Below are 12,751 nucleotides of genomic sequence, written 5' to 3'. Positions count from 1 at the left end.
TAAGCGGCTTGTCTTGTTAACAACAGACCTCCCAGAGACAGATCATAACATATGCTAAGGGTTACAATGCCACTCGCCCAGTCTGCATAAGGCAACTTTTAGTCATAGTCATTGATTAACATTACAACAGTTTTCCTGGAACAGTTTTTCTTCTTCTTTTCACAATTTAGTCTTTCCTTACTAAGTGCATAGCAACTTCCTAGAGCCAATGACTATACGAACCCCCAAACGATCAAATTAAAGGTGGAAGATGCATTATTTTGATTCCTGAGGGTTTGAGTAAATTAAACAAATACTCAAATTAACCAGTACTTAAATTATCAAATAAATATTACCATATGTTGCCCATATAGGGTTTTTGTTTTGTTTTTTTGTAGTTATCCGTTAGAGTAGTGAACCTACTGCTTTCTAAGGGCTTGATCCTTAAAACAAAAATCCTTTAGGCAATAAATAATCCCTTTGACATCTGTTAAGCATGTGCATACATTTTTGGAGGTTCAGGGCCTAAGCCATCCATTTGCACATGCCAGGAGTAATGGCAAAGTCACATGCAATAAATGGAATTGAAAAAGGGGGTGGGAAATCTAAGTGTGCAAGTGGAAACGTGCATGTAGATAAGGGACAACAGTAAGCCACTCTCAGCTTCCTAGTCTGCACATGACCAGCAATCTGGCTAGCCTGCATGTCCTAACAGGTCAGACAGTGCCTGGATAATCTGGAAATGAGCAAGTTACAAATTCCTACAAAGAGCGAGATCTTGTCTGTCTTTAACTGTTATTATTCTAGGAATCCTGCACACCAGTGAAATGCCCCCACCCTCTGTATTTCACACAAGCAGCAGAATAACCACTGATCAGTAACTTTATACTTCTCTAGAGCGCTTTACAAACATTAAACCTTGTGTGATGGGTTAATACTCATTTTGCAAATGTGGCAACAGATTGACAGAGAGGTTAAGGCCAAAATTTGCAAACTTTTAAGTGCCTCAAGTTAGTCACCTAAATAAGTGGTTTGATTTTTCAGAGGCTCTGATTCCAGTCCCTATGTGTGCTCAGCAGCTCTTGAAACCAAGCCACATTTTCTGCAGGAAGGTTGCCTCATTTTAGCCATTCAAAGCGTTGTCCGAAAGCAACTTATCAACAAATAGGATCTGGGAGTCCTGACTTCCACTCCCCTGCTCTGAGGGTTCCATCTCATGAACCTTGGCACAAATGCTGAGTTATAGTATGATCTAAGTGAATGTACATGCTGTAACCTTTACATAAATGCTTGAATCAACTGTTTTTACTAATGTATTTTTGTTACAGTCACACATTGTATGGGTCTCCCTCCGGTGGCTAATTTAATATCTACAACTTCATGGGGTTTTCTCATTTGTAAGACTTCCATGTAGACATGAGAAGGTGCTAGGGATTGTACTGCCACTAAAATTCTTATTAATGCCTATTTTCAACCATAGACATGACCTGCTGACATTTGTCACTCATTTTGTCAGTCAGTAAGATATTATCAAATGAAAAATGCAAGATTAGAAGGAGATCCCTTTCCCCAGTGGCTTTATCAGGCAAAACAGGTGGAAGCCTGCTTTCTGCAACATATCTAACTTCACAACTATGGCTCAAATGAATACTTGTTTGAAGAGAAAAATTGATTTACCTGATGGGAGATTCAACAGTGTCAGTGGATCAAGTATTTCACAAAGACAGCAAACAGTAGGTTTTCCCTATTAGGTTAAATGATATCAAGCTTTGTTTTCTTAGACTCAAAGATATAGCAGTGGCTCTTTTTGTTTTACCCTGTTTACATTTCCTTTCAATAGCAAAACACCTGGCTAGGGAATATTTATTTTACTTTCCATTAACTACTTATTTGAGGTGACCAATTTTACCATACTTAATGTACATTTATGTATTAGTAAAGGTATGTGACTTGTTCAGTAGACAACTCAAAAGCATGACAAATGCATCTGCTTAGAAATTTCAAGAGAAAGTTGAAATCAGACCAGGCCCGCTCAAAATTTTGTTAAAAGTTGCTCACCTTGCGTAAACCGAGAAAGAACAAGGCATATGTCAACTTGAGTCTGTGACCTTGTGGTTTCAAATAAGTTTCATTTATTGAGTATGTGTCTAGTGTAGCAGGGCTTGATCTTGATTGGGAGCTACCAGAATACAAATAATACAGATATGGAACTCAAAGCAAAATTTGGAGGTAAAGTAAGAATTTGCAAATTGAAACAGAAGGAAGAGTTTGCACCAGCCCATGAAACAAAACCACCAAAGCTAGAAAGAACATAGTTAGGAGAGTACAGAGACTCTAATTTGGTACATTCATCCATGGAGTGAAAGCTGCAGTTATTTATTTTCTTTAATAATTTAAAGATAATCTTAGTTTCTTTTTCTCCATCAGCACTTAAATATTTTGGTCTCCATGGAACTGGGAAGCTTTGGACTTTGCTTGGTGTGGATATGGATTGAAACAGTCAAGTTCAATGGAAAAAATATTGACATCCCACACTCAGAGACCATGAGTAAGCAGTTAAAAAAATAAATATGTTGCTCATGAAATTGACAAACTGGCAGAGGACTGTCATAGCTCTGGGCCAGTACTTCAGATCCTTCCCCTTTGATACTTTCATTAGAAGAGTGCTTAAAGTCCACAAAGCCCTAACCTCTTCTTTAGAAGCCTAAAACTAATCATCAAAGCAGAAAGTGCCAGCGAGACACACACAGATCCAGAGCTATTTGGGGACTATGGCTATGTCCAATACCTGGAAATGAAGGATGTTTTTCAGTATCTAAACATTGGTGTCCCTGATTTCTGGGATATGACTATCGACTATGCCACAACCAGTGTTCACGCACCAGATCATGTAGTTAGGAATCAAATGAATATGTTTAACACACATCTGTTTTAAATAACACCCTAGCTTATTTATGGGTTAGCATGGACTTGTGGTCACGTTGACAAGTTAAATGGCAGCAGCGTCCTCTTCTAGAGCCTGATCCAAAGGGCAGTGAAGTCCATGGACTCATTTAGCTGTTTCCTAGCCACAGGAACAGCCTGTGAAAACCGGACACGTTCTAACCATAAATTCTTTTAAAGTGAGTATTACAGGCTGACCCGTTTGTCATGCCAATGCACTTCATTCCTGGCCTGCAGCCTTTACATTTTTTATATTGAAATTTCATCTGCTTGATCACAAATCAGCTTTTTGTGCAGTTCCTCCCTAGCATCCTTTGAGCACAGACTGCTGCCTGCGTGAGAGTTTTGTAAAGTGGATACATGTCCACCATGGAACTAAAAAGAGCTTGTTACTTGAATTAGCTGTCAAGAGCTAAGCTGATCATACCTTTGACACCACAAGCAGAGAAGGCCACTGCTCATCAGGCTACATTAAGTGATGCACATGTTCAGTCTGTCTTCAAATGGCACTGTGTATTTTACAGAGGAATTCTTGTTAAGTACACACATATATGACCACTGTAGGATGCAATAGATTTCCCATAACATTTTATTTTGAAAATCTGAGGGAGGCGGGTTCATCTTTTAGATGAACATTATATACAAATATATACTTATAACCAAGGCTGCTGCAAAAGAAAAGAGAAGGTGTAAAAAAAATCTTTCAGCAGGACTGGTTTTATTTTGTAACAAAAGAGTGCATCTAGAAGTAAATGAAGAGATGTATCAAAGAGCAAAAGTGATCTGGTACATAAAACAAAGGAGCTGCTGAGACTTAAATGGCAAATTCACAGCTCAAACATGTTAAAGCAGACAGAAGTCTGAATTACTGCTGCTTTCCTAATGGTTAAGAAACAAGGAAACTGAAAGAAGCCTCTTCCTTAAACACTGGTGAACAGAAAAACAACAGGAGATACATCCAGTGGTACTATGGGATGGCATTGTGAGATGGAAGATCAGCTCACAGTTTTATCACTTTCTCCATTTTCTATTAATTTTCTTTTCTTTTCATCTGTTTTCCTCTTGAAGATGCTATTTCTGTAGAACTGAAGTTCTTTGATGCTTTCCCTGATGTCATCGAGTGCTCTGCAAGAGAATTAAGGAAGGTTTCAAAATGCACAAACACTCAGGCTACATTTGGATTCTGATGCATTTCACAAATTCCAAACTGTAAAAAAAAAATAGTAGAACACTGAGAAATATATCATGCACAAATCTGTCAGTAATAAAACCACCTTATCTAGACTGAGTAATACAGGAAACAGTAAAAGTTCAGCAGGACAGGCATGCAAGGAAGTAACACATTACTTATTGGTTTGTGCTATTATGCAAGCCATAAGCTCTAGCAAGCCAATAGATTCCATGACTTCAGAGGACTGGACTAGATAACCTCTAGAGGTCCCTTCCAGTCCTATGATTCTAGTGTAGTTGAGGGCAAAGGCAGGTAAACTGAGTTGAGCGTGTCCATGTTGATGAATATGGAATTTAACACTACCTGGCCTGAAAACCAAAAAGGTTAGTTTACCCACTTTTGTTTTTTAAAATCACTGCACGACTTCAGCTATTAAAACAAGTATCAGTATTAGTCTGAGATGCCTAACAATGGTCAAGGACTCAAGAGACCCGGATTCTATTCCTGGTTTGGCCAATTAGCTGCTGTGAGACCCTGAGCAAATTGCTTTACCTGTCTGTTTCTCCTCCCACCCTTTGTCTGGTCTATGTAAACTCTTTGGGGCAGAGACGCTTTCATTATGTATTTGTACAGTGCCTAGCACAAATGGACCCTGACTTCAGGTAGGGCCTCTAACGTACCATAATACAAATAATTATTAGAAAAGGACAGTTGTCAAGAACAGTATTTAGTAAAAACCAACAAACAAAAAATCAAATCAGGACCTAGATTCTGGTCACTCTGAAATCTAAGTAAAGCCATCGCTAAATACCAGAATCCAGAAGATAGTGCTTCCTGAAATCAGGGCATCATCAGCCAATCTTTACTTGATGATGATGATGTTTCATTCCAACAAATGCGTCCTGAAACTGTGCCAAAAACATGCCAGCATCCAGCAAGCATCAGCAGTAACCAAATGTCCCTATAACCTCCCTAGCCATCTTTGTATTTTAATGCACAACAGTTTTAAACACCAATCTTTAGCGGTAGGATGGAATGGCTGGGAATCACTGTCTGCAATATGCCAGGCTTTAGAAGGCAAAGGCCTGGCTATGATGCAGGCTGCCCCCTTTGAACCCTGAGCCTTCATGTGCCCATCTTACAGAGCCCATGGATCAGAGAGCTAGGGAAAGAGGTACTTGAAGATTCAGTTACTCCTTTCCCCAAAGATTCCCATGCAATTAGCAACAACTTTTCTCCATCCCTGCATGAAAGAACTGTCCCTTATCCTAAAACAGGAGAGGTTTCAAGAGGCCGTAAAAATAACTTATGCTCATTTTAACTTTTGATGTAAAAGGGACCATCTGCCAATGGCGTTATGCGCCCAGAGGGAAGGCATCTCAGTACTGTTCCGGTTGGCGTCGTATTTATGCTAAGTCATTGTTGCTTCGTTTCCCAATGGGAATGAGTTAAAACCGCCATCAGTCCTGTTGAGCCGATAGAGCTTTATTGCTCCACTTTGGATAGCAGCAGCAATCTGCCAGACAAGTTCTGTTTTCCAGATCTTTATTTATGAAATAAACAAAGTAACTGTTTATATTACAATACTACCCAGAGGCCTAAGTCAGAACTGAGGCCTCGCTGTGCTAGGCACAATATTCGGAAAAACAGGGGGATCAATCCTGCCCCTCTCGAGTCAACGGCAAAACTCATCTAGACTCCACAGGGCTCTGGGTCAGATTCCTGGTGCTGGCCCTGAAACGATCTAAGAGAAAGTTTTAATACTTTCAACTACACAGCACCTTTCATCAGAGGATCTGAAAGCAAGTTATCAATGTTAACTATGCCTCGGAACATCAGTTAGGTAGTAAATCAAGGTTAACCCCACTTCACAGATAGGGAAACAGGCATCAATACATCACAAACCCAATCTCCCAATCCTCTGCTTTCACTACTGGTCCTCTGGTAACAGCTTTGCTTCAATACAAAACTTATGAATGTTCTATCTTAGTTTTTTCTGAGATGCTTAGCTCTGTGCTATGTAAGTGCTGTGAACATGTATTTGTCAGGACAAATATCTTGGCTTAGTAAACTGAGCAAGTCATTAATGGATAATAAATTACTTCTGTTTTCTGTATTTTTACAGAGTAACTTTTTTTGCCATAATCAGACTTTAAAGAGAGAGAGATGGCAAGGAATAGAATTACACAGACTTCCAGTGCCATTGCCAATAGAACTAACATGTCAGGTTTTCAAAGAAATTGGTATGCTCCATATTCTAGTAGAAGAGAGTACTGTAGCTTAAAGATTTGACAAATGTACTACATTAAAGGCAACAGTGGAAGTCTCACCTGTGAGAAGCCACCTTCTTTGGTGCAAATTCAAATTCTTCTGGATACCAGCGCCTGTATATGGAAGAAATTGAGTTTTAAATCCATACATCTTAAATACATAGTCAGAGGTCTCTTTGGGTTTGCTACAATGGGAAATGTCTCTTCAGTGCAAAAATTTGAATTTCACTGTCATTCAGAAAAGTTACTGTTATAAGCATCAAAATAATATAATCCATGTGAGAGCTAAACACCTCCCCACTCTGCGTGCAGTTCAGTAAGTAGGTCCTCGTCCTTTTTCTGTTTGAACCTAGTGGAATATCTGAAAGAACTAAATGGCTGCACACTGCTCTTTTCCTGCTGTCCTCCTCTCTTGTTTTAGAAGAAAATTAGTAAAATATAATAGAGCTCCTTAGATCTTTTTACAATAACTTTGTATGGTATTTACCTGCAAAGCTCTTTGACAGTGCTCACATCAATTATCCTGTAATGAACGTGCCTCATGAACTGAGGCATATATTTGTCAAGAAACTTCTTATCTGCATGAACAGAGTTTCCTAGAAAAAGACAAAACAGATATTTCTTTCAAAGACTTTACAAAGCTACAGTGAATTACATCTGAACTAGAGGTAGGCTATGCAGACTGAGGAAATCACATATGACTTCTAAATGTTTTCAGTCAGGTCATAAGTCTCATGTTCCAATAAATATGATTTTAAAGGTTTCTGTCTGATTTCCATTCTGGGATCACTTCTGTGTGGTTTAAATATATAATCTCTCTGCATTGAATTCTTCAATTACTTTGTCTACAATTTCTGCATAAGCTTTCGTGGGTGAATGCCAACTTCGTCGGTCCCATGCATCCGATGAAGTGGGCATTCACCCACGAAAGCTTATGCACCAATACATCTGCTAGTCTTAAAGATGCCACAGGACTCTCTGTTGCTTTTTACAGATCCAGACTAACACGGCTACCCCTCTGATACTCTACAATTTCTGTGTCACAAACATAATTATTTCAATAAAAATAAAAATATTACACAAACAACCAGGTTTTCTACTAAGGGTAAATAAGCTTTACTGTTTGTTTAATATATTTTCCTCAGGTCATCCTTTTGACCTCTGTGAGTCAGGGTTCTGAGTCACCATTAAGTAACAGAACATTCAGAATAGCGGCACTTAAAGGTTGATTGGATTCATATCAGCAGTTAGTTCCCTATTTTTCTTTTGCATTCACAAAAGGCTAACAACACTAAGTCGCACCAATAATGAAATATTACTAGTAACAGGAATTTAAGTTTCCTGCAGATCTATGGGGATTTTCAGAAATCCATACATAATATTTGCTTCAGGCAATTTATAGAATGGATGATACCTATTGCTGAACTTCCCCTGATTAATGAAATTTGATTGCATGCAGATCTCCAGGTAGGAGATGAAATCACTCCTACGTTGTGCATTAACAGGCTTTTCAAAGCCCCACTGGGAACGAAAGGAGGATTGATTTTATTAGTATTAAAAATATAAGTACACATTTTACCTGCAAGAGGACAGAGGCCGGGTGGTGTTTGCTGTCGTACAAAGGACAGAAATTCATACTCTGCTTGCTGCAATGAAATTGTACTTTCTTTCACTGCCTTAGTAAGGCCAGACTGCAAGAAAGAGGCATCCATCACCAATCAAATATTTACCATTATTTAAAAATACTTCTAGCATATTTAAGTAGCAGTCAAAACCAACTAATGGCACATTTAATGCCCAGAAGCATTAAAAAAGATGACAACTTAACGCTTAAATTTAACCTTTTGGAAGGTCTTAACGTTTTACCAAGTGCATCAGTGTTTATCCACTTCAATCCTAGCTAAGGGACAGATGACAGCATTGTGGTCCAGACAAGATGCTGGTCAGTATAGCTGCTTAAATCCAGAACCCTGTGAGCATCAGTAGAACTAGTAAGAATCATGTCAGTTTCACACTGCTGCTCAGAGCTTTCCCAAGCAGCAGTTCACATCAGCCATTGTTGGTAGGTTTATTTCTCTAGCTAGAAGGTGTCTAGTAAAATTTTCAAGGCCTGTTCAAAGTTGCTGCAAGTCGAGGTTGTTAAGGCCCTTTGGATAGTCTGTTTCAGGTTAGTCTTGTGGTTAAGGCACTGGATTGGATCTCAGAAGATCTGGATTCAATTTTCAGTTCAGACATGGACTTTTTGTGAGATCCTGGGCAAATCACAACCTCTCTCTGCCTCAGTTCCCCATCTGTAAAATGGGGATATTTCCTTTCTCCCACCTTTTGTCATCTACATTTAGAATGTAAGCTCTTCAGAACAGGAACTGTCTCTAAAGTGTTCATATAGCACCTAACACAATTTTGAGATTAAGAATTATAAAGTTGCTACTAGTTACACGGAAACAGTGATTCTGGTACTATTGCTCTAGAACCTTTACCTTCCCATGATGCTCTTTACACCATTCTGACATGCCATCCAGCAACTCATCTGGCTGGTTTATAATCAGGTTGGGACCCTGTTAATGAGAAAAAAATAGTAATATAATCATATCCTAACAAAAAAATCATTCTAAAGCTTATCAGAGGAATCTGTCTACCTCCTGTTGACACGTTTAGCTTTAAGGAAATTACGAGAATGCTGTGCAGAGCAAGATGGGCAGCTATCTTAAAGCCCATGTGGTGGGAAATGCCTCCCTGACCTGGTATAAACTATCAAGTGTTTCTGTATGGATAGTACATGTGGTTCCAGTTCGTCTCTCAATGGCTTCTAACATCAAGTTTTCTTAGTCTACAAATGAAAAGGCACAGTGGTGTTCTTTCTTCCACAGTCAATAACTCAATCTGGAATGTGAATATCAAGTCAAGTTCTTTCAGGCTCATGCATCATTTGATTGGATTCTGTAACTGGAACTTATTTGACAAACGATGATCCATGAGTCAGAACTGAATCCAGTTGCCTCTCCCAGCACTGTGTTGTATTTTGCAGCGCTAAGTAGTAGTGAAACCTTATTCTTGTCACTAAAGCAAGAACATATGACTCATAATGTGTAAAAAGGAAGCACAGGTCTGTTCAGTAAGATACTGCCAATTTTACAGGGACATCTTCCAGGTTATAATCACATCTTAAAAACAGGCATTTTGGAGTCAGCAGCTGGCAAACCTTACAGTACTAAAAAGTGACATACTACACTGTCAACAAGGTTGTTCAAGAATGCAGGATATCTGCCACTAACATTTTACACACAGCCACAATCCAAACAGCCCTCAAAAGCATGTACTATAAATTGTTGTTTGACTCGTTTTGCATTCCACAGGCTGCACACATCTGGAAACTATATTTATGAAATGGCACATACCACGCTGGCTGCTTGTTAGCCAGATGGTTCACAAAACATCAAAGATAAAAATATTCCACTCTAACCTAATGGGCAGATGCACCTTCAAGTATAACAAAGTAGCAGTACCAGGAGCTAGTAATCAGACATACATCAGTGCACATTGACTCCAAACTCTAACCTACCTCAGCCAAAATGTTTAAATCAGGATCAGTTATGAGACAAGCCATCTCAATGATCTGGTCCTTCTCTATGTCCAGTCCGGTCATCTGCAAACGCACAAGCAACAATTGTAAGAAGAGAGAAGAGCTATGTTTTATACTTTGCAGGGAATGTATGTCTTAACAACACTTTAATCCCAGAGTTGGGCTAACACTGCTGTAATGTTTGGGTTTTTTCACAAACGCTTTGCACTGATTTCAATCACCAGTAGAAGGGAAATAATCAGTGTTTGCCAAACTAAGAAAGGAAACGACATTTTCCAAAGCTTCTCAGTGGGCTGTGCAAATACTTGGAGAGTGAATTTAGAGCAGAACTGCTCAGCCATAACTAGAAAAGAGAGCTCGACTGCTGGAACCCCCCAGGGCCTGAATCTGAACCGGATGCTTCCCTGCCAGCTGAAGCAGCAAAGTGCAGGCCAACCTACAGCCTGGCAGGATCAAAGAGAGGGAAAGGCTCTGTTAGTGCAGGGAGCCGACCCAGCCCAGGGCTTGGTCTCAGAGGTGTGTTTCCCTACGCTCTGTGCAGCCTAGTCTTAAACACCCCAGGCAATGCCACCCCTAGGCAGTCCCTAGGGGCAGGGATCTCCTCCTGACACCCAGCCTGGCTTTCCCCTTGCACACCTCCCTCCAAGTGCGACCCCCCCCAGCACCTGTCTGACATGGGGACCCTTCCCCCCCCCCCCGGCACCTGTCTGACATGGGGACCCTTCCCCCCCGGTACCTGTCTGACATGGGGACCCTTCCCCCCCCCCGGTACCTGTCTGACATGGGGACCCTTCCCCCCCGGTACCTGTCTGACATGGGGACCCTTCCCCCCCCCCGGTACCTGTCTGACATGGGGACCCTTCCCCCCCCCCCCGGCACCTGTCTGACATGGGGACCCTTCCCCCCCGGTACCTGTCTGACATGGGGACCCTTCCCCCCCCCCGGTACCTGTCTGACATGGGGACCCTTCCCCCCCGGTACCTGTCTGACATGGGGACCCTTCCCCCCCCCCGGTACCTGTCTGACATGGGGACCCTTCCCCCCCCCCGGTACCTGTCTGACATAGGGGACCCCTCCCCCAATCCTGCCCCCCTCAGCCAGGCACATCCCCATGGAAACATCCCTCACAGCCGACCTGCGTCCCCCCCCCCCCCGAGGGGGGTGCTCCTGCCCCTCACCTCCAGATCCACCCAGACCATCCTCTGCCCCATGCTGCCCCCAGCCATGGCCGCTGCATCCCGGCCCCCGGCTCCCAGTGCCGCCAGCAGCCGGCCCCCGGCTGAGCCCAGCAACCAAGCACGCATCGCGACAGGCCGCAAAGTGTCAACCTGGGGACTACAATTCCCAGACGCCCATGCGCCATCTCCCCACTCAGTCCTGTGGCTGGGTCTGGCCCGGGGCCTGCTGGGAAATGTAGTCACCCCTCCCCCGGGGCATCACAGGAAGGACTATTTCCACCCTCCCAAACAGCAGTGCATGCTGGGGCTTGTAGTCTCCACACGTCCCCTAGCTCCACGTCTGTACTGCTGCTAACTCTCAAGGGCAGATGCTTAGTTTTTATTCTGCTCCAAGCGCGCCTCTACAGGGAGTATTTTACACTGAGGGCTGTTTAGGCTGCAGGTTCTAGTCCACGACTGGGGCTCCTAGGCACTAAGATAATACCAATAATTTAAAAGAAGTAAATTCCATTAGAGGCCGGGACCTCTAATATTGCTCATTGACGCAGCTGCATCATCAATAGCCTAGTCTCCCATAAAACACAAATAAATAACAAAATAATTCATAGACTGAGCCACTGTGACATGAATGGGACAGTCAGAAACCTGATTAGTTGTCACTTATTTGTAGTATAGTTAAGGCTAAGATTTTGTCACAGATATTTGTAGTAAAAGTCACGGACAGGTCATGGGCAATAATGAAAAATTCACGGACGCCCAAGCCCTGTCTCTGACTTTTACTACAAATATCCATGACAAAATGAGGCACCTGGGCAGCTGTAGACAGGTTGGGAGCTCCAGGGTCCCCTTCTGCTGGTGGCTCTGAGCAGTGGGGGTCCCACTTGCCGCCCGCGGCGGCCAGGAGCTCCTGGGATTCCCCCTGCTGCCCACGGCATCCAGGAGCAGCGGGGGGTCCGCCTGCTGCCGGCAGCTGCAGGGGGCTCCCACCACCTGGGGCAGTAGGGGTACCCCGCAGCTCCCTGCCTCCGCAGGCAGCAAAGGACCCTGCTGCTCCCAGCTGGCGCTGGCTGAAATCACGGAGGGCTTTGGAAGTCACGGAATCTGTGACCTCCATGACTAAATTGCAGTCTTAATTATAGTACCTGGACACCACTGCACCAGGCACTGTGCAAACAAAGAAGATCCCTGCCCCAAAGATCTCTCAGCCAAAACAGGGAAAACAGACAAAAGGTGGGAGGAAACAAAGTGATCACAGTTGCCCCTTAATCCCCAGGCCCATCTTTCCTTTCCATTTGCTCTGGAAAATAATCATTCCCTCTCAAATTTGTATTTTGTGCTGGTGAAAAGTGCCAAATTGGCTGAAGCTGGAAATTGGATAATGAACTCCTCTGCGTCTAGGACAGGTACAGTATAGGCACTGCTCCCAGCAAATGTGCATCAGCCTTCATGTAGGAACAACCTCCAGGAGCGAGGGGGGACTTCAGACTCTCCTGAGGCTGCCAACAAGAATGCCAAATGAGGATGGTGTTTTATAATGCAAAACTTGTCCACTAGAAAGTGGACCAAAACCCACCAAGTCATTTCATGTAGGGGTTACGGAACAGCCATTAGATAGTGACATCTGGTG

General features: G+C 42.6%; 1 protein-coding gene across 1 annotated transcript; it reads right to left on the bottom strand.

The window, feature by feature from the left end:
• Positions 1-3,612: 3,612 nt before the first annotated feature.
• Positions 3,613-11,285, bottom strand: REXO2 (RNA exonuclease 2). Its single transcript, XM_054004872.1, has 7 exons — positions 11,125-11,285; positions 9,926-10,009; positions 8,844-8,921; positions 7,943-8,054; positions 6,851-6,959; positions 6,424-6,477; positions 3,613-4,047 (listed from the first exon to the last, which is right to left on the bottom strand). Exons 1-7 carry the CDS (start codon positions 11,248-11,250, stop codon positions 3,918-3,920), a joined length of 693 nt encoding a protein of 230 aa, XP_053860847.1. The 5' UTR covers positions 11,251-11,285; the 3' UTR covers positions 3,613-3,917.
• Positions 11,286-12,751: the final 1,466 nt, after the last annotated feature.

Source organism: Malaclemys terrapin, chromosome 15 (assembly GCF_027887155.1).
Source record: "Malaclemys terrapin pileata isolate rMalTer1 chromosome 15, rMalTer1.hap1, whole genome shotgun sequence".
NCBI classification, from domain to species: Eukaryota; Metazoa; Chordata; order Testudines; family Emydidae; genus Malaclemys; species Malaclemys terrapin.
This window is presented reverse-complemented; position numbering and strand designations above follow the sequence as displayed.

Excerpts from the sequence above, each read along its gene's own strand:
- REXO2 (XM_054004872.1), bottom strand. The coding sequence starts at position 11,250 with ATGCGTGCTTGGTTGCTGGGCTCAGCCGGGGGCCGGCTGCTGGCGGCA. Across the intron at positions 8,922-9,925 it reads ATTTAAACATTTTGGCTGAG|GGTCCCAACCTGATTATAAA; the intron begins GTAGGTTAGAGT and ends TCTCATTAACAG. Across the intron at positions 6,960-7,942 it reads CGGCCTCTGTCCTCTTGCAG|GAAACTCTGTTCATGCAGAT; the intron begins GTAAAATGTGTA and ends GTCTTTTTCTAG.